This window comes from Hemiscyllium ocellatum, chromosome 39 (assembly GCF_020745735.1).
Source record: "Hemiscyllium ocellatum isolate sHemOce1 chromosome 39, sHemOce1.pat.X.cur, whole genome shotgun sequence".
Lineage (NCBI taxonomy): Eukaryota > Metazoa > Chordata > Chondrichthyes > Orectolobiformes > Hemiscylliidae > Hemiscyllium > Hemiscyllium ocellatum.
The window spans coordinates 36,670,591-36,691,690 of record NC_083439.1 but is presented as its reverse complement, the minus strand read 5'-3'; the positions used below and the strand labels follow the sequence as shown (position 1 = coordinate 36,691,690).

General features: G+C 40.9%; 1 protein-coding gene across 7 annotated transcripts in view; it reads left to right on the top strand.

Annotated features, from left to right (window-relative positions):
• Positions 1 to 21,100, top strand: part of arnt2 (aryl-hydrocarbon receptor nuclear translocator 2) — a 464,688-nt gene that overhangs the window by 317,776 nt on the left and 125,812 nt on the right. For all 7 annotated transcript variants that reach the window (XM_060853234.1, XM_060853235.1, XM_060853233.1 and 4 more), the window contains 2 exons: positions 1,484 to 1,559; positions 1,769 to 1,892. In XM_060853234.1, the coding sequence (XP_060709217.1) occupies positions 1,484 to 1,559; positions 1,769 to 1,892 (200 nt within the window). The remainder of the gene's footprint in view (positions 1 to 1,483; positions 1,560 to 1,768; positions 1,893 to 21,100) is intronic.

Sequence of the window (21,100 nt, the reverse complement as noted above, 5' to 3'; positions counted from 1 at the left end):
TTCGATATTTTACTATAACTTCTATGTCCTCTGATCCTGCCCTACTAGCTACCTGATGAAGCTTTGAAAGCTTTTTCTTCCAAACAAACCTGTTGGACTATAACCGGGTGTTATGTGATTTTTTTAACTTTGTTCACCCAGTCCAACACCAGCACTCCACACTTTGATTGCAATAGATTAGAATTATTATTATTGCATGTCTTTTGCAACACATTGACAGAATGGAGTTTCAAAATAGCCTTCTTGGATTATTATCATATACTACAAATGGTGTAGTGTTTTCAAATAAACTGTATGAGGAATTATTTTAATCGATTGACTTAAATTTGTGATTCAGTGCAGATTGACTCTGACTCTGGCTTTAAAACATAAAATTCCTAAGGTTTGTTTATAATATTTTAGCTTCTGCCTTACTCCCTGTGTCAGACTCAATCATTTACTTGCTTACCTGTAAAATTTAACCATGGACAGTGAAGGAATGTAGTGCTTTATACTTCCTGGCTCGCAGTCAGGGAGAATACTTCAACATGATTGTCTTGCTTGATTACATCATTGCCACTGACCTTGTCAACAGATTTAAACTGGAAATGGGAAGATCTGAGCTATAGCTCCCTTGACTTACTTTAGGACTGTTTTCATCAAGGCTAGTGTCATGTAGAACAGTACAGCACAGTACAGGCTGCTTCTTCATTGTTTACCACCTAGTATACTACAATACATAAATATGCTGGGAAAATGTGCCAGCCTCTATAATGGTAATTCTGAACTGATTTAACCTGCTAATTCTCCAATGTGTTTCACCACAAACGAGAAACAGATCAGCTGTGTGATGGAGTCCTCTCCACTTTCTCGATGTGCACAGACCCAACAATGCTTAAACTGGATATCACCCATGAAAAGCACCCTGTTTGATTCTCACCCCATTTGCCACCTTGAACACTACCAGGGCAACAGTATATGCTATCTTCACAATGCATTGCTGTAACTCATCAAGCCTCCTTTGATAGTTCTTTACAAACCTGCCACCTGTATCTCCTGGTAAGGCAAGTGTAGCAAACACAGGGGAACAACAAGACCCTGCATATTAATATGAAGTTATTCAATTAAGTGATTTTGGTTAGAGTTATAATTAAAAATCTCTCAACTGAGATGTTAATTTATATTGCATATTTTACTGAAATGTAGTTAGAGACATTTCTAATTGATTTTCTGAAAAATTGTTAAGGAATTCAAATTTGAGACCAGATATAAAAGCAGAATGCGATATTTTAATAGTGTGCTGTTTTGTGATTATTGTTACAGCTATTACAGGGGGCGGTGGGGAAGTGGTAATCATTTAGAAGTTAGGTTTTGACTAGAAGGGATAGTGATTCTTCATTTGTAAAGATCTGCAGCCCCAGTTCTGCCCTTGGAAGTGCAGGTACTTACACTGAGTACTGTTGTGACTTGTTTTTGCCCAATGTGTTTATATTCTATGTTCTAGGCAACTCCAGCAGCAGCAACAAGCTGAGCTTGAAGTGGGTTCAAGAGAAGGTCTATCTTCCTATGACCCTTCCCAGGTAATAGATACGAAGAACTTATACAAGCAATACTTCAAAGTTGGCCTAGCCCATGGTATGACACTGTATACTTAAGTAGAAATTGCATAGTTATACAATTTAACATGTTGAACAATCACATTAAAAATATATTCTAGGCAAATGAAAGTCTGCATTACTGAAAGAATTGGTGGCTATAGTAGATTTCATGCAACTATTTATTTTACAAGGTGCCCGTTGCAACTGTGTCTGCTGGTGTCCAAGAACATGGAAAGTCAATTGATAAAACTGACCCACTGTTTTCTCAGGACAGAGACCCCAGATTCACAGATATCTACACTGGTATTTCTCCTGGTAAGTTGAGTTACGATGAAAGCAAGATACTGCATATGATGGAAATCTGAAGTAAAAACTGGAAGTGCTTGAAGAACATCTGGCAGCATTTGTAAAGAGAAACAGAGTTAACATTCTGAGTCAAGTATGACTCTGAAGAAAAGTAACTGGACTCGAAACTGTTTGTCTCTCCACAGATGCTGCCAAATTTACTGAGTTTTTTCCAGCAATTTCTGTTTTTAAGTTGAATTATGAAGTTTGTGTCAATGATAGCTGAAATGTTTTAACAGCCATAAACCTAAAACACAAAACAAGCATCAATTAAAACTTCATAGTTGCGTTCAAACAGAAAACCAAAATGTTACATACTTTCCTCCTTCTTAAAAGCTATTTTTTATTTTTCTAAAGGAATGCTCCTTAAAATTACCTGCTATAAAAAGCAGACAAGGATGTTTTTCAAAATTTCAAACATTAAACCTGTACAATTTGTTCAAAGAAGTAGAACTTTGGTATTTGTTAAATAACAATTATTGAAAATTGCCCATTTCTATTCTACAATTCATTTTTCAAACCTGTGGTCAGAGTGTCATCAGCTAGATCCGTGACTTTCAGTTATGTCTTCAAATAAAGCAGACATAATAGAAGTTTAGGGAATACTTAATTAAAGTATGTTAACTTCATTGTAAGCTTGTGGAACAAAGAATTCAGTTTTTCGAAGTAAATATCTGCTCTTGGAAATGCATTGTTATCCTGAGTATAATTTATCCCTGTCTGTTTGTGTTTATTTGTTTGATAGTCAAGCATGTTTGTCTTCCATTGGTGACTCATAAATCACTAACAGCAATTCTGAGCTGTTTGAGAATTTGTGGAAAAGCAGTTTCAGACTCTTGGATCTTGTGTTGTCTATGTTTACATTTTTTTTTGTCTGTTACTGGTATTGTGACTTTCAAATAGAAGACTTTAACTGCTGCTGCAGAAGGATCAAGAGTTGCAAAAATTACAGAGTTAAGCTTCTGCTGTTCCAACATTTCTCATCAGCATGAAGAAGTTCAGAAAATGTTAATATAAATTGAAAGACTGATTCCCAAAGATAGTCTAGAGGTATGCTGGTATATATTGGCATCAGTATTGTGCCTCCTTATGTCTTGCTGTTGAAGTTTATAGTCTGGCATTCATCAGGACAGACACAAGAATGCTAAGTTTCAGAGGTGGTAATATTTATACCGCATAGAGAAAAGGTTTTGGTTTATTAGGAAGTCAAGTCTGATTGGTCAAAACATTGCCATGGCAAATACTTGAAAGAATGATTGTTACCTGAGCTTTTGTTTAATGGCGCAATTTCTGCAAAAGACAAATCCCTGCACCATTTCTGAATTCTCCCTTTGAAATTTGGCATTCTTATGTCTGTCCTGAAGTGTGTAGGAGGAAATGGTTCGACAGCATGTCTCTCCTTTTCAGCAATACTTAAGTTCTGTAATATCAAGTAGCTTCCTTTATGTCCTTGACATGTCCTAAAGCATTTCAGAACTACAACTTAGATTCGAATTGCAACAATTATCTGTAAGAAAATGCACAGAATAAGATCCTAGAAATAGGTCCTGGGGTAAATAGCCAGTTAATCTATGTTTTATTTGATGCCTTTGGAGGGAGGAATGATGTAGGCCTGGACCAATTCCAGTGTTCTGCCAAGATTCGTTTACATTTACTTGAATAGATAGAAAATGCTTTGGACTAAATTATGTTCCAGAAAACAGCATCTTCAGCAATTCATCAATCCCTATAAATGAACTAAACTGTCAGCTAGGTGTGGCTTGAGATGTATATTGTGACAATAACTCCCCACCAACTGATCCAAGTGATATCAATTCAATCAGGCTAATATCAACCAGCTAATATCTATGTAATCTTACACTTCATACTGAATGCTACTGATATATGCTACACTGGTACTGTCACTGGATTGGTATTCACACACCCAGGCTAATGCCTTGAAGCATGAGTTCAGTTTGTGTGACATCAGCTAATGGAATTCAAATTCAATAAATCTGGAATATAAAGATAGTTTCAGTAACACTGCACATATAACTATTAACATCAGTTGTCATTAAAACCCAGCGAGTTCACCAATGTCCTATACAAAAGGAAATCTGCCATCCTACATATGACTGCAGACCCACAGTGATGTGGGTGACTCTTAGCTGTCCTATAAATTGGCTAAGCAAGCCACTCAAGGGTGATTAGGAATGGACAACAATTGCTGACTTTGCCAGTGATATCCATATCCCGTAAAAGAATAAAGGATTCCACCAGTTGAAGAACAGAATAAACTTAGTGTTAAGATCATTGGGTTCGGATGTTCTCCAGACAGTACAGATTGAACCCACTCCAAATCATATGATACAGTTGTTTATGAGATTGTAATACTTTGAAACTGTATCTTCAGATTTTGATATTAGCATGGGAGGGGGTGGGTGGGGTTGGCCTCTAAAGAATGAGGATAAGGGGGAGATAACATATTATGAAATCTGGGGATGAGGTGAGATGCTTAGGATCTGCTGGAGGATAAGTGAGTTAGATCAAGACAAAAACTTCCGGGACCTAAAGGGTTGATGAGTACAGTTAGCATGAGAAGGCCAGCTAAGACTAGAGATTGGAAAAGAATAAAAATTGCACAACACCAGGTTATAGTCTAACAGGTTTATTTGAAAATCCAAGCTTTTGGAGCCTTACTCCTGGTGCGAGTGAGAGAGGGACATCTTAGACATAGAATTTATAAATAAAAGATCAAAGGATCTTACAATTGATGCAAATGAATCAAACACATCTAAGATGGCTGTTAAATCTTTAATCAGTTAGAATGGGGATGCAGATTTCGATTGATCAATATGCAAATCCCAGAATTTCTTTCAAGTCACTGCCCCGAGATAACTTCAGTTTTATCAGTATAAAACAGATGACATCTCAGGTCAGACAATATATTTTAGGTATGAGGTCTTGTTTAGCGTCAGTCTGTGTCCTAACCTGGAGTCAGTCTGGCTTTATCTCCAAAGTAGGAATTTATAAAATGCACATCAACTGTCTACAAATTTTTTAACAAAATAGAATGTATCTGCAAATACAAATTTATCCCATAGATTTGTGTGTTTGTGTGTGAGAGTGAGAGAGAGAGAGAGAGAGAAGAAAGAAGATTGTATATATGTGTGTATGGGAGAGAGTTTGTGTCTTTGTGAGTGTATGTGCATGCATGTGTGTGAGAGCTTGTGTGTGGGTGCCAGTGTGAGGGAGTGTACGCATGTGAGAGAGTGTGTGTTTTTGTGAGAGGGTGAATTGTGTGGTGGGGGTCACCTGTAGTGCGACATGAACCCCAGATCCCGGTTCAGGCAGTTTTCGTGGGTTCCAAACCTGGCCATCAGCCTCTGCTTGACAACTCTGCGTTGTTGTCTATCCCAAGGTCCACCTTGGAGGACGTTTAGCTGAAGATCCGAGGCCGAATGTCCTTGACTGCTGAAATGCTCCCCCACTGGGAGGGAACATTCCTGTCTGGCGATTGTTGCACAGTGTCCGTTCTTCCGTTGTTGTAGTGACTGCATGAATTTGCCAATATACCAAGCCTCAGGACATCCTTGCTTGCAGCTTATGAGATAGACAACATTTGCCAAGTCAAATGAGTACCTGCCATGCATGAGGTGTTGTCCCCATGTGTAATGATAGTATCCATGTCGATGCTCTGACAGGTCTTGCAGAGGCTGCCCTTAAAGGGTTGTATGGTGTTATGGTCAATGTTATCCTAAAGCTTGGGTAGTTTGCTGCGAACAATGGTCTGTTTAAGGTATGGCAGTTGTTTAAAAGTATGAAGTGGAGGTCTAGGGAAGGTCTTGGCGACATGCTCACTGTCATCAATAATGTGTTGTGGGCTGTAAAGAACATGGTGTAGTCTGTCTGCTCCTGGGAAGTACTGGACAATGAGGGGTACCCTATTGATTGCATCTCATTTCTGTCTTCTGAGCAGGTCATTACGGTTTTCGCTGTGGCATGTCAGAACTGGTAATTGATGGGTTGAGCATTGTATCCCGTTCGAATGAAAGTGTTCTGTAGTGTTCCTGGTTGTTCAGTTATTGGTACACTTCCTTGCAGTAATCTGTTCTATTCTGCTGCGTTCTTCTCATCTGAATAGATCCTGTGAATGTGTAGGGCTTGTCCATAGAGGATGGTTTTTAAAATATGTTTAGAGTGGAAGTTCGAGAAGTACAGCATTGTAAAGTTACTTGTCGGCTTGCAGTAGAGTGAGGTATTGGGGTGTTCATCCTTGATGGAGATGCATGTATCCAAGAGTGAGACTGATTCTAAAGAATAGCCCATGGTCATTCTAATGGTGGGATGAAACTTGTTGGTATCACTATGTAATTGTTTCAGTGATTCCTTGCCATGAGTCCAAAGGAAGAAAATATCTTCAATATATCTGGTGTTATAGTGTTGGTCAGAGGTCCTGTGCAACAAACGAGTCTGGTTCGAACTTGTGCATGAGAATGTTGGTATTATTGGGGTGCAAATTTGGTCCCCATGGCTGTTCCGTTTGACTTTGCCATCACACCTCTCGCAATCTCCTCTATCATCTCTTCACAGCAGGGACCATAACCTAGAAATTGACATAGAATCCATATCTTAGCTTACCCACATGACACACCTGTACAGTTCCGAGACACTGCCAAGCAGGTGAGGCAATGGAACTACACCATTTCCATACATATAAAGGACGCGAAGCTATAGAAACATGGCATTACCACCAGCAGTAGCCAGGCCTCTCCGGCACCACAGTTGAAAACAGTATCACCATGGGAAAATCAATCGTCAACTTATCTGACCACACCTTTCAACCAGATGAGATTGAAGTTCTTAGCCAAGGGCACAATATCTGCCCAGCCACCAAAATGGACCCCATTGGTCTTGCGGCAGATGCAGAGGAATTCATCAGACGAATGAGACTTCGAGAATTCTTCCAAGATGTCAGCAGTGAGACAACCAGTGAACCAGATCAGTTGATCTGGTGGATCGACCAAAGGAGGAATCAATTTGGACCCCTCTGGAGGGCTGTTGCCGTGGGCTGAGCATGTCTACTCAAACCATCAGGAAATGCGTGAACGCCAGATTCATCAGCCGCACTCCCAAGGTAGAGCAATACGTTACCTGATCACAGTGCAACACCAACCATGCTCTCAAAACCAATCACAACATTGTCATCAAACTAGCAGACGAAGGAGGAGCGATCATCATACAGAATAGAACAGATTACTTATGGAATCATTTCTCTCAGCATTCTGCAGCTGGGACATGCACGGGAATTCCTAGAAGCCTGGCATTCAAACCGGAACTCCATCAATAAACACATTGATTTAAAAAAAAGAAAAAGAAAAAAAAAGAACAGATTACTGCAAGGAAGTGTGCCAAAACTGAACAACCAGGAACACTACAGGCCGATCTGACCAAAGAACATACCCGTGAAGTCAACAGACTGATCAAGACTTTTGATGCAGTCGATCAGATTACCCAATGCACTCTCATCCCACACACTTCTCATGTAGCGGACTTATACTGTCTTCACATCTGGACATCCCATCGTATCAGGCAATGGGACCCTGTGTAAGGACCTCTCTGGGTGTGTCAACCCATTGTACAGGGAATCCCCAGCTTCTGTCATGACACGACAGATTTCACAGAAACTCAGCACCCACGGACCGTTGAAACAGGAACATTCCTCATCACAATGGATGTTTCCGCACTGTACACCAGCAGCACCCATAATGGCGCCATCATGGCAACAGCCTCAGTCCACAAGTCCTACAACTGCCAAACTCCAAGCACCATCCTACAACTCATCTGCTTCATCCTCAACCCCACTCTCTTCCCCTCCGACAATCAATTCTTCATCCAGACACACAGAACAACCATGGGGTCAAATTTGCAACCCAATATGCCATAACTTTCATGCACAAGTTCAAACAAGACTTCTTTGCTGCATAAGATCTCCAACCAATACTATACATCAGATACATTGATGACATTTTCTTCCTTTGAACTCACGGCGAGGAATCACTGAAAAACCTTCATAGTTATATCCACAAGTTTCATCCCACCTTCATACTTACCATGGACTATTCTTTCGAATCAGTCTCATTCTTGGACACAGGCATCTCCATCAAGGGTGGGCACCTCAGTACCTCGCTCTTCTGCAAGCTAATGGATAACCTCATGATGCTGCATTCCTCCAGCTTCCACCCTAAGCATATTAAAAAAGCCATCCCCTACCGATAAGCCCTGTGCATACGCAAGATCTGTTCGTACAAGGAGGAATGCACTGGACTCCTGAAGGTGTTGAAGGACGCCCACGTAAGAATGGGATACAATGTTCAACTCATCGATAGCCAGTTTCGAGGTGTTATAGCAAAAAACCAGAATGACCTCCTCGTAATACTAACAGGGATACGACCAGTAGAGTACCTTTTGTTGCATGGGGGAGGCGGGAAGAGTGTGCCTGTCTATCAGCCTCTGCTCAGCAACTCTGCGTTGTTGTCTATCCCAAAGTCTGCCTCGGAAGACATTTACCTGAAAATCCAGTGGGGGAGCACTTCAGCGGTCAAGGGCATTTGGCCTTGGATCTTCAGGTAAATGTCCTCCAAGGCAGAGGTTAATGGATATATTCAGTACCTGTGAGGATAACCTCGACCGAGATCTTGGGTTCCTGTTGCACTACAGGTGACGCAATCACACTATAACTCTCCCATGCACACTCTTCCTTCCCCCCCCGACCCCCCCACACACACACATGCACACGCACACTCCCTCTCCCACACGCAAGCATTTACACTCTCTCCCTCTCTCCTATAAACACACACACTCTCCTTCTCCCTCTCTCCCACACGCACACTCCTTCTCCCTCTCTCCCACACACACACACTCTCTCTCTGATTCGCACGCACACACACACACAAAACTACATATTCAGGAACAATGAGTACACGATAAGCGCAGTCTGCTGATTCCTAAGTAACAGACCTAAACAAGTCACAACACGTCCTCGTTCTTTTATGTTCTAATGAGTACAGGTCTAATCTACTCAACTTCTCTTCATAATATAACCCTCCATACTTGGTATCAGTTTAGTTGAACTTCTCTAGATTACCTCCAATGGCATTGAATAATGGGCCAAAACCTATTCTTGGGATTCCAATTATGGTCTGACGAGTGCCTTGTACAGTTTCAGCAAACTGTGCTGTAAACTGCCCGTTTTGTCCCAAGCTGAAAGGAGTTGGGCTCTCAAGGATAGTTGATCAACACCTCTGGTTGGATATAATGCTCATTTGATATACTTTGCAGTGGTGATAGTTTTTGAGATGGGAAGGGCATTGAGAAAACCATTATGATGTTGACTTTCATATAATATTAGTAAATTTCATCAACAGATTAGTCTAGCAGGAAAGGGAGAATAGCTGGAACTCAAACGTCAGTATGGTTCATTTTCACTGGAATATGGATGAGAACTTGCAATTGGTTTCTACTGACAAAATTCTTGAGTTAAACTGGAGTATCTTACAGCCAATTAAATGCTTGCGATGTGTGGTTACTGGTGCAATTTTGAAAGTCCCAGAAATCAAGATATCACACAAAAAGAAGTGGCTGAACTGACAAATTAAACTTTATTGATGTTGTTAAATTTATATTAAACTGAAATGTCAGCCTAAATTTCTCTGAAGTAGAACTTGAGTTCACAGACTTCAGACTCAGATGCCAGAGTACTCCCACTGAGTGTTGTCTGAAGCCAACTTCCTATATCAATATATATTAGGACTTAAGAAATAGGAGCAGGAATAGTCCATCTGACCTCTCCAGCCTGATCCACCATTCAGTAAGATCATGGCTGATCTTTTCATACACTCATGTCCACTTAACTGCCCACTCACCATAACCCTTAATTCCTTTAATTCTTAATTCCATAATTCTTTAATTTCTTGACTATTAAAATAACCCTTAATTCCTTTATGTTAGGAAACTACTTATAGGAATACAGTCCTCTTAACACTAGTGACTATGCAGCACCTCTCTTTTCTGTGTCTCCTGGATCCCCACCTAAACTGCAGAACAGCTCTCTACTTTACTTTTCATGACTTTCTTTGCTTCCCAATTGCTGTAGGCATTATTATTTAATTTAAAACAACATTTACAAAAATAAAGGATGGTTGTCTGGCTTCAAAATAGGGATAGAAAGGCATCTGGACCCGAGGCTAACTATTCTAAATGATCTAATACAGGGAGACTACAGCTTGGGTCTTAACTTCTCGTGGCATTTCACTCAACCTGATAATGTCTTGCACCTCCCATTCAATTATAATTGTCATATTTTTATTGTCACATCTAGTTACTTGAAGTTGAGTTACAATAAATCAGATCTAAATAATTAGCAAACTCTCAAAAAGTGAGTCGAAAAATACCAGTGCAAAGTTGTTAAGTGTAGGAAATCCACAAATTGTAAATTAGCTGGTCAGCAGGCATTAGCCAGTCAAAAATATTAAGAAACTGACACTTGTTCCATTTATCATCGTTGAGAGTATGGTTATGGAAAAACACAGCAGGTCAGGCAGCACCTGAGGAGCAGGAGGACTGATGAAGGGCTTATGCCCGAAATGTTGATTCTCCTGCTCCTTGAAAGCTGCCTGACCTGCTGTGCTTTTCCAGCACCACACTCTCAACTCGGATCTCCAGAATCTGCAGTCCTCGCCTTCTCCTACTTTGTACCACTTAGAAAAACTCAACATTCTGATCTCCCTCCTTTAGGAAGGATGTTATGAAACTTGAAAGAGTGCAGAAAAGATTCACAAGGATGTTGCCAGGATTGGACAATTTGAGCTATGTGGAGAGACTGACTAGGCTGGGGCTATTTTCTCTGGAATGTCAATAGCTGAAGGGTGACCTTGTAGAAGTTTATAAAATCATGAAGGGCGTGGATAGAGAGAATAGCAAAAGTCATCTTCCCAGAATAGGGGAGTTCAAAACTAAAGAAAATAGACTTAAAGTGAGAGGGAAAGATTTAAAAGGGACCTCAGTGTCAGCTTTTTTATGTAGAGGATGGTGTGTGCACGTACTGAGCTGCCAGAGGAAGTGTGGGGCCGAGTGCAATAACAACATTTAGAATAGATAGACACATGAATAGGAAGGGTGTAGAGAGATATGGGCCAAATGCTGGTAAATGGGACTAGATTAATTCAGGATACCTGGTCGGCACAGGTGAGTTGGACCAGAGGGTGTGTGCTGTTTCTGTGCTGTACAACTCTATGACTCAATTGTTATGACATTATGCCTGTGGAGGGGAAAACTTGTATGCAATAGTTGGGGGTTGGGGTGGGGGTTAGGGTTAGGGGGTAAAGTGCCGAGGGAGAAAAGATGTTGATAATGCAGATTAAGTGATTGGAATATGAGACTGGCAGAACAATGGTGTGTCTAAGTGCCAGACTGGAAAGAACGGATGTTCCCACTGGAGTGGGGAGAGAGGGAGAGGACATGGTGACAGAATGCAACAAGTAAAGCTGAAAGAAAGGGAAGGAATGGGAGTGGGTTCACAATGTGAAAATGTTGAACTCAACATTGAGTCCAGAAGTTGTAAAGTGCCTAGTTTGAAGATTAGCTGTTGCTCCTCAGATTTGTGCTGTGATTTGCTAGAATATTGCAGCCTGCTGAGGACAGGCACGTGGGCATGCGAGCAGGATGCTGTGTTAAAATGACTGGCTACTGGAAGGTCAGGAGCGTGCTTGTGCACTGACCAGAGACATCTTGCAGAGTGGTCGCCCAGTCTGTTTTTGGTTTCTCCACTACGAGAGTAGGCTGAACTAACTTTTCAGGTCAGTGACCTTCCATCACAGCATGCAGCCGATCATTTATTTCTTAGATTTCAGATGAACTATGTGAGGGAGAAAGGAATGTCTGGTAGCATGAGAAAGAAAAGGTAGGAGGAGGTTTTTTGTGTCACGTAAATAGGTTTTGTGCTGAGTGGCTTGTAACGTAAGTTGTAACCATTCTGTCTAAAACACTGTTCGAGAAAAATAATGATCCACCACTTTTCCCTTAATAACTGAAATTTCTAATTTCCAAATTAGGTTTTAACAAAGTAAAATTAGTTATTTCACATAAACATGTCTCAATTTTGCTACTGAATGTTATTTTGTAACTTCTGTTACCTTCACATTAGAAGTTAATATCAAAACAATATATACAGAAAAACATTAGTTTCAGCTGTTTTCTTCTTTGAACAGTTAGAGTTACCACGCACATCTGTAGAATATGATTAGATTGCCAAATTTGTCAACATGCATCAGTAGGTTTCTCTGAGTTAAAGTGTGTATTGCATTAACCTGCATGTATCATCATCTTTTCCAAAAAGCTTTGACGCACCCAGGAGATTGGACTCGCAAACTATTATTGCAACAAGTTTCACCTCTAAAATATTAAAAGCTACTTTTCTTTGCCACCTCTTGCCCAAGTTTTATATTGACATTTAGTTGGAATTTGTGATTAACAAGTTTGGTTTCTTTTGACCTTTAGAAGGCAAAACAAAATAGATGTCAAAATTGAGAATGGATTTCTTATCCTCACTTTACTCGAAAAGTTGAAGAGGATTTCTTTTTTTTATGCAAATGATAAACAACACAAGATTCAATTGAATGTTTGTGGTTCTTAGTGATTAACTATTGATTAATGACAGTTCCCTTTATCAAAACACCTCCAGTTTGAGAAAGACAATGAAGCATTTGTGTTGTATTATCTCTGAAAACTATCTAATTGTAATTTTGCTTCAATCCGTTGTTTTTAGTTTAATAAAGGCAATCTAGGTCAGAAAATTCATTATTTTACACTTTTGGTTTTGATGCTGATGAAACAAAAAGCCTATTTTCTGAAAATAGGTGAATTGCCTAGTTTCTGAAGTGGACCCAGAAGAAGTCAGGAATGTAGTGGCAGAAGAGCCAATGATTGAAAACAAGCAAGGCGTAGCTCAAATTCAATGTTCTCAACTCTCCTCCCATCAAAGTTGCCAGACCATGCCTTTGTTCCAGCACTATCAGAACAAGACCAAAATAAGGCAGGCGTTGGAAATCGGAAATAAAAAGTAGCAAATGTCTTAAGCTCTTGTAGATGAGGTAGCATTTGAAATGATTGCTCTGTTTCCCCAAAACTGCTACCTCAGTGACTGTGTCTTTGCAGTATTTCTGTTTTCCGAATAATACTACCAGATCCTGGCGACTTCCTCTGTATCCCCAATCGCTTTGAGTGATCAAACCATCGGGTCAGCCAAACAGACCCATTTTCTCCATTTTGCAACTGACACTCAGAAACATAGAAAATAGAAGCAGAAGCAGGAGTAGGCCAATTGGCCATTTCAGCCTGCTCCACTATTCAGTAGGCTGATCATCCAACTTTGGACCATGTTCCCACTTTCTCCTAGTACCCTTTGATCCCTTTAGCCCTAAGAATTAATACTAACTCCTTCTTGAAAACTTTCAATGTTTTGGCCTGAACTGCTTTTGTGACAGAGAATTCCACAACCTCTGCACTGGGCAAAGAGATTTCTCATCTCAGTGCTAAATGGCTGAACCAGTGTTCTGAGACTCCCCAGACATCGAGAATATCCTTCTTGCATTTACCCTATGTAGTCCTGATAGAACTTTAGAATAGATTTCTATGAGACTCTCCCCCCCCCCCACCCCACCCCCCACCATATCTTTTAAACTCCAGTCTATATAGTCATAACCAATCAGTCTCTCCTCATATGTCATGCAGTCCTGCATCCCAGGAATCGATCTGCTGCATCTTCATTGTACTTCCACCATCCTTCCTCAGATAAGGAGACCTAAAGTGTGTACAGTATTCCAGGTGTGGTTGCACTTCTAGGCCCTGTATAATTGCAGCAAGGCATCCCTGCTCCTGTACTTGAAATTTCTCGCAATGAAAGCCAACATATTATTTACCTTCTTCACTGCCTGCTGCACCTGCCTGCTTACTTTCAATGACTGGTGGACAAGTACACCCAGGTCTTGTTGCATCTCCCCCTTTCCCAATCTATCACCATTCAGATAATAATCTGCATTCCTGTTTTTGCCACTAAAGTGGATAACTTCACAGTTGTCCACATTATATTTCATCTGTTTTGCATTTGCCCACTCACTCAGCGTGTACAAATCACACTGAAGCATCTACCTCACAGCTCAATCTTGTACAAATCACACTGAAGCATCTACCTCACAGCTCAATCTTGTACAAATCACACTGAAGCATCTACCTCACAGCTCAATCTTGTACAAATCACACTGAAGCATCTACCTCACAGCTCAATCTTGTGCCCAGATTGTGTCATCTGCAAACTTAGAGTTCCCTCATCTACATTATTTATTTATGTTGTGAATACCTGGGCTCTTGGCACTGATCCCTCTGTTTGCCCACTGGTCACTGCCTCTCACTGAGGAAAAGATTAGTTTATTCTTGATCCTTGCTCTCTGTCTGTCAACCAGTTCTCTATCTGTGTTAGTACAGTACCGCTCCCCCATCCCATATGCTTAAATTTTAAATGTTAGTCTCTTGTTAGGAATTTATTTAAAGCCTTCTGAAAATCCAAGGAAGACACATTCACTGGACTCCGTGTTGTAATCCTCAAAATATTCCAGGTTTGTCAGGCATGATTTCCCTTTTATAAATCCATGCTAACTCTGTCCAATTCTGGCATTTTGTTTCCAAGTACTCTGCTATTAAATGTTTAATAATGGAACCGAGCATTTTCCCCACTACAGATGTCAGGCTAATTCTCTCTCCTTCCTTTTCTTAAATAGGAGTGTAACATGAACTATCCCCAATCCTAGGAATGGTGCCAGAGTACAGAATCTTGAAAGATGGCTGTCAATGCTTCTACTTCTAGGGCCACTTCCTTAAGTACTCTAAGATGTAGATTTATCAAGCCCTGAGGATTAAGTGTCAATTCCCCAAACAGCATTTCCCTACTAATACTGATATCCTTCAGTTCCTCTCTCTGACTAGACTGTGATTTTGGGATATTATTTTTGTCCAGCTTTGTGAAGACATAACCAAAACACGTAGTAATTGGTCTGCCATCTCTTTGTTGCCTATTATAACTTGCCTTGTTTCTGACTGTAAATCAGAGGTGCATGAGAGACAACCTTATTGAAACACACAAGATTCTTAGAGCACTTGACAGGGTAGATGCAGAAAGGTGATTTCCTTTTGTGAGAGGGTCTCAGATCAGAGGACATTATCTCAGAATAAGAAGTCATACATGTAAGGCAAAGTGAGGAAGGATTTCTTCTTTGAGAGGTTTTGAATCTGTGGAATTCAAAGACTGTTGAAGCTGGTTCAATAATATATTCAAGGCTGAGATAGACAACTTTTTAATCAGTAAGGGAATCAAAGGTTATGTTTTGTTTTTCTTTATTTTTGTGTCATAAACATATGTTCTGTTGTTCAAGAATATCAGTGTCCTCATGTGAATATATTTCAGTCACTTAACACCATGAGAACCAACTGCCAAAAATAAACACGTGATCTGTTGGGTACATTTCAGTCTGGAATCTGATTTGTCCAGTGTCACCATCATAACTGGCAAAGGAAGTTTGGGATTCTATAAGATTAAAAGAAAAGGTCCATAAAGTTGCCAAACATATCAGTAGTTCCGAGGATTGAGATGTTTCTTAAAATACAGCAAAGGAGGACCAAAAAACTAATAAGCAAAGGGAGAATAGATTATGAATACAGTCTAGCAAAAACCATAAAATGGAGTATAAAAGCTTCTTTAGGTACATTAAAAGGTAACGTTTGAATAAAATGAAAATAGGTCCATTACAAGCAAAGTCAGAAGATGTACAAGAAGGACAAATTGCACCTAAATTGGAAGGGGACTAATATAATGGCAGGGAAATTTGCTAGAACAGCGGAGGATTTCAACTAGTAAGGTTGGGGGGGGGGGGGGTGGAAATGTTGGTGGTGGTGGGACATAGGGAGATAGTGAGGAAACAGATCAATCTGAGACTGGTACAGTTGAGAACAGAAGCGAGTCAAACAGAGCAGGCAGGGACAAGGTCGGACTAATAAATTAAACTGCATTTATTTCAATGCAAGGTTGCCTAACAGGGAAGGTAGATGAACTCAGGGTATGGTTAGGAACATGGGACTGGGATATCATAGCAATTACAGAAACATGGTCAGGGATTGGCAGGACTGGCAGGTTAATGTTCCAGGATACAAATGCTACAGGAAGGACAGAAAGGGAGGCAAGAGAGGAGGGGGCGTGGCATTTTTGATAAGGGATAGCATTACAGCTGTGCTGAGGGAGGATATTCCTGGAAATACATCCAGGGAAGTTATTTGGGTGGAACTGAGAAATAAGAAAGGGATGATCACCTTATTAGGATTGTATTATAGACCCCCTAATAGTCAGAGTGAAATTGAGAAACAAACTTGTAAGGAGATCTCAGCTATCTGTAAGAATAATAGGGTAGTTATGGTGGAGGATTTTAACTTTCCAAACATAGACTGGGACTGCCGTAGTGTTAAAGGTTTAGATGGTGAGGAATTTGTTATGTGCGTACAAGACAATTTTCTGATTCAGTATGTGGATGTACCTACTTGAGAAGATGCAAAACTTGACCTACTCTTGGGAAATAAGGCAGGGCAGGTGACTGAGGTGTCAGTGGGGGAGCACTTTGGGGCCAGTGACCTTAATTCTATTAGTTTTAAAATAGTGATGGAAAAGGATAGACCAGATCTAAAAGTTGAAGTTCTAAATTGGAGAAAAGCCAATTTTGATGGTATTAGGCAAGAACTTTCGAAAGCTGATTGGGGGCAGATGTTTGCAGGTAAAGGGATGGCTAGAAAATGGGAAGCCTTCAGAAATAAGATAATGAGAATCCAGAAAAAGTATATTCCTGTCAGGGTGAAAGGAATGGCTGGTAGGTATAGGGAATGCTGGATGACTAAAGAAATTGAGGGTTTGGATAAGAAAAAGAAGGAAGCATATGTAAGGTTAGATAGATCGAGTGAATCCTTCGAACAGTATAAAGGAATTAGGAGTATACTTAAGATGGAAGTCAGGAGGGTAGAATAAGATAGCTTTGGCAAATAGAATTAAGGAGAATCCAAAAGGTTTTTACAAATATATTAAGGACAAAAGGGTAACTAGGGAGAGAATAGGGCACCTCAAAGATCAGCTGCAGAAAATGGGGGAGATACTAAATGAGTATTTGCATCAGTATTTGCTGTGGAAAAGGATATGGAAGATATAGACTGTAGGGAAATAGACTGTGACATCTTGCAAAATGTCCAAATTACGGAGGAGGAAGTGCTGGATGTATTGAAATGGGTAAAGGTGGACAAATCCCCAGGACCTGATCAGGTGTACCTGAGAACTCTGGAAAGCTAGAGAAGTGATTGCTGGGCCTCTTGCTGAGATATTTGTATCATCGATAGTCACAGGTGAGGTGCTGGAAGACTAAAGGTTAGCAAACGCGGTGCCACCGTTTAAGAAGGGTGGTAAGAACAAGCCAGGGAACTATAGAGTGGTGAACCTGACCTCGATGATGGGCAGGTTGTTGGGGGGGAATCCTGAGGGACAGGATGTCCATGTATTTGGAATGGCAAAGACTGAATGGGGATAGTCAGCATGGCTTTGTGTGTGGGAAATCATGTCTCAAGAACTTAATTGAGTTTTTTGAAGAAGTAACAAAGAGGATTGATGAGGGCAGAGCAGTAGATGTGAACTATATGCAGTAAGGTGTTTGACAAGGTTCCCCATGGGAGACTGATTAGCAAGGTTAAATCTCATGGAATACAGGGAGAACTAGCCATTTGGATACAGAACTGGCTCAAAGGTAGAAGACAGAGGGTGGTGGTGGAGGGTTGTTTTTTAGACTGTAGGCCTGTGACCAGTGGAGTGCCACAAGGATCAGTGCTGGGTCCTCTACTTTTTGTCATTTACATAAATGATTTGGATGCAAGCATAAGAGGTACGGTTAGTAAGTTTGCAGATGACACCAAAATTGGAGGTGTAGTGGACAGCGAAGAGGTTTACCTCAGATTACTACAGGATCTTGACCAGATACGCCAATGGGCTGAGAAGTGGCAGATGGAGTTTAATTCAGATAAATGCAAGGTGCTGCATTTTTGGAAAGCAATCTTAGCAGCACTTATACACTTAATGGTAAGGTCCTGGGGAGTGTTGCTGAACAAAGAGACCTTGGAGTGCAGGTTCATAGCTTCTTGAAAGTGGAGTCACAGCTAGATGGGATAGTGAAGAAGGTGTTTGGTATGCTTTCCTTTATTGGGCAGAGTCTTGAGTACAGGAGTTGGGAGGTCATATTGCGACTGTACAGGACATTGGTTAGGCCACTGTTGGAATATTGCATGCAATTCTGGACTCCTTCCTATTGGAAAGATGTTGTGAAACTTGAAAGGGTTCAGAAAAGATTTACAAGGATGTTGCCAGGGTTGGAGGATTTGAGCTATAGGGAGAGTCTAAACAGGCTGGGGCTGTTTTCCCTGGACTATCGGAGGCTGAAGGGTGACCTTATAGAGGTTTACAAAATTATGAGGGGCATGGATAGGGTAAATAGGCAAAGTGTTTTTCCTGGGGTTGGGGAGTCCAGAACTAGAAGGCATAGGTTTAGGGTGAGAGGGGAAAAATATAAAAGAGACCTAAGGGGCAACCTATTCACACAGAGGGTGGTACATATATGGAATGAGCTGCCAGAGGAAATGGTGGAGGCTGGTACAATTGCAACATTTAAGAGGCATTTGAATGGGTATATGAATAGGAGGGGTTTGGAGGGATATGGGCCAAGGTGTTGGCAGGTGGGACTAGATTGTGTTGGGAAACCTGGTCGGCGTGGACAGGTTGGACTGAAGGGTCTGTTTCCATGCTGTACATCTCTATGACTCTAATTTCTAATGGGGAATTGAGAAATGCTGAGAAGCTAAGTAATTACATTGAGTCCCAGCTATTCACAGTGATTTGGAGGTAGAAATTGTAATGTTTGCAACTTTGTGGTACAATGCACCGTGAGAATGTGTGTTCTGAGGAATATGTAAAAAGCAACTTCAGGAGGATTTTGTCAGGCTTATTGGATTGGGAGATGGAATGTAATGTTTAAAAAAAAGTGACATTATTCGCATAGTTCAGAAGAACAGATATGTAGAGTATTTTTTCAATGGTAAGAGAATGAAAAGTGTAGATGTAAAAGGGGATCTAGTTGTCCTTGTCCATAAGTCTTTGAAGACTAACATGGAGGTGCAGCAAGCTATTAGCAAGATTAGTGGAATGTTGGCCTTTTCTGCAGAAGGATTCAGTTAAGGAGCAGTGAAGACTTTCTTCAGTTGAAAGGCACTTGGTTATACTGCACCTTGAGTACTGTGTGTTGCTTTGGCCTCCTTATTTGGGCACAGATATTACTTGCCATAGAGGGAGTTCTGTCAAGGTTCACTAGACTTATTGTTGGAATGAAGGGACTGTTCTGTAAAGAGAGGTTGAAAAATTGTACCTGTATCCTTCAGATTATTGAAGAATGAAGAGAGATTTCATTGAAACTTACAGAATACTTAAAGGGATGAACAGGTTAAATGCAGGTAAGCTGTTTCCCCTAGTTGTGGAATCTAAAACTCCTGTATCAGTCCAGTCTACACCTGTTCTTATATTGTAAAGATAAAGGGGCAATTGTCTTACCAGACTATAGGCTTACTCATTATTTGTTTTCTCAGTCACTTGTGGGGTGTGGGCGTCACTGGCTGGCAAGCAATAATGGCCCAACCCGAGTTTCCCTTGTGAAGGTGGTGGTGAGCTGCCTTCTTGAAGCACTGCAGTCCACCTTGACCCACTATGCCCTTAAGAAAGAATTCCAGGACTTTGACCCAGCGACATTGAAGGAGCAGCAAAATATTTCCAAATCAGAATGCTGAGTCCTTTGGAGGGGAACTTGCAGGGTTTCCCAGATATCTGCTGCCCCTGTCCTTCTAGATAGAAGTTGCTGTGGGTTTGGAAGATGCTGTCTGAGGATCTTTGATGAATTTCTGTGTTGCATCTTGTAGATAACACTGTTGCTACTGACCATCGGTGGAAGGAGTGAATGCTTGTAGATGTAGTGCTAATCAAGCAGGCTGCATTGTTCTAGGTGGCTTCAAACTTCTTGAGTGTTGCTGAGCTACACCAATCCAGGCAAGTCGGGCGTAATACATCACTCTCCTGAGTTGTGCCTTCTAGATGAGAGATAGAGTGAATCCTTGAAGTATAAATGCAGTAGGAGTATGTTTAAGAGGAAAACCAAGAGGGCAAAAAGGAGACATGAGTTAGCTTTGGCAAATGGGGTTAAGGAGAATCCAAAGGGATTTTCTGACTACATTAAGGACAAAAAGATAACTAGGGAGAGAAAAGGACCCCTCAAAGATCAGCAAGGCAGCCTATATTTGGAACAGCAGGAGATGGGGAGATACCAAACGAGTATTTTGCATCAGTTTTGCATTATGGAGAAGGACTTGGAAGATATAGAATGTGGAGAAATAAATGATGATATCTTTAAAACTGCCCATATTACAGAGGAGGTGGTGCTGGATGTCTTAAAATGCATAATGGTGGATAAATCCCAGGACCTGAGCACATGTACCCTAGAACACTGTGGGAAGCTAGGGAAGTGACTGCTTGAGCCCCTTGCTGACATATTTGTATCATCGATAGTCCCAGGTGAGGTGCTGGAAGACTGGAGGTTGGCTACCGTGGTGCCACAATTTAAGAATGGTGGTAAGGAAAAGCTAGGGAACTATAGACGGGTGAGCCTGATATCGTTGGTGAGCAAGTTGTTGGAGGAAATCCTGAGGGACAGGATTTACATGTATTTGGAACCAGAACTCTATCAACAAACACATCGAGTTAGAGCCCATCTACCACCCCCTGAGAAAAGGAACAGGAAGTGACTTCACTGCAGGAAATAACATCACCAACCAAACATATAAATAGAAAGCAGAAAGTTTCAGCATTGCTTCACCTAAAGTCCACTGAAGATGTTACCTAGTAAGGTAATGAAACATCTGGAAATGAACCTTTCAGCTTAGTGAGCAAACCTACATCCAAAATGTATTTCGAAAGTCAGGGACTGATCAGGGATAACCAACATGGCTTTGTGTGTAGGGAAATCATGTCTCAA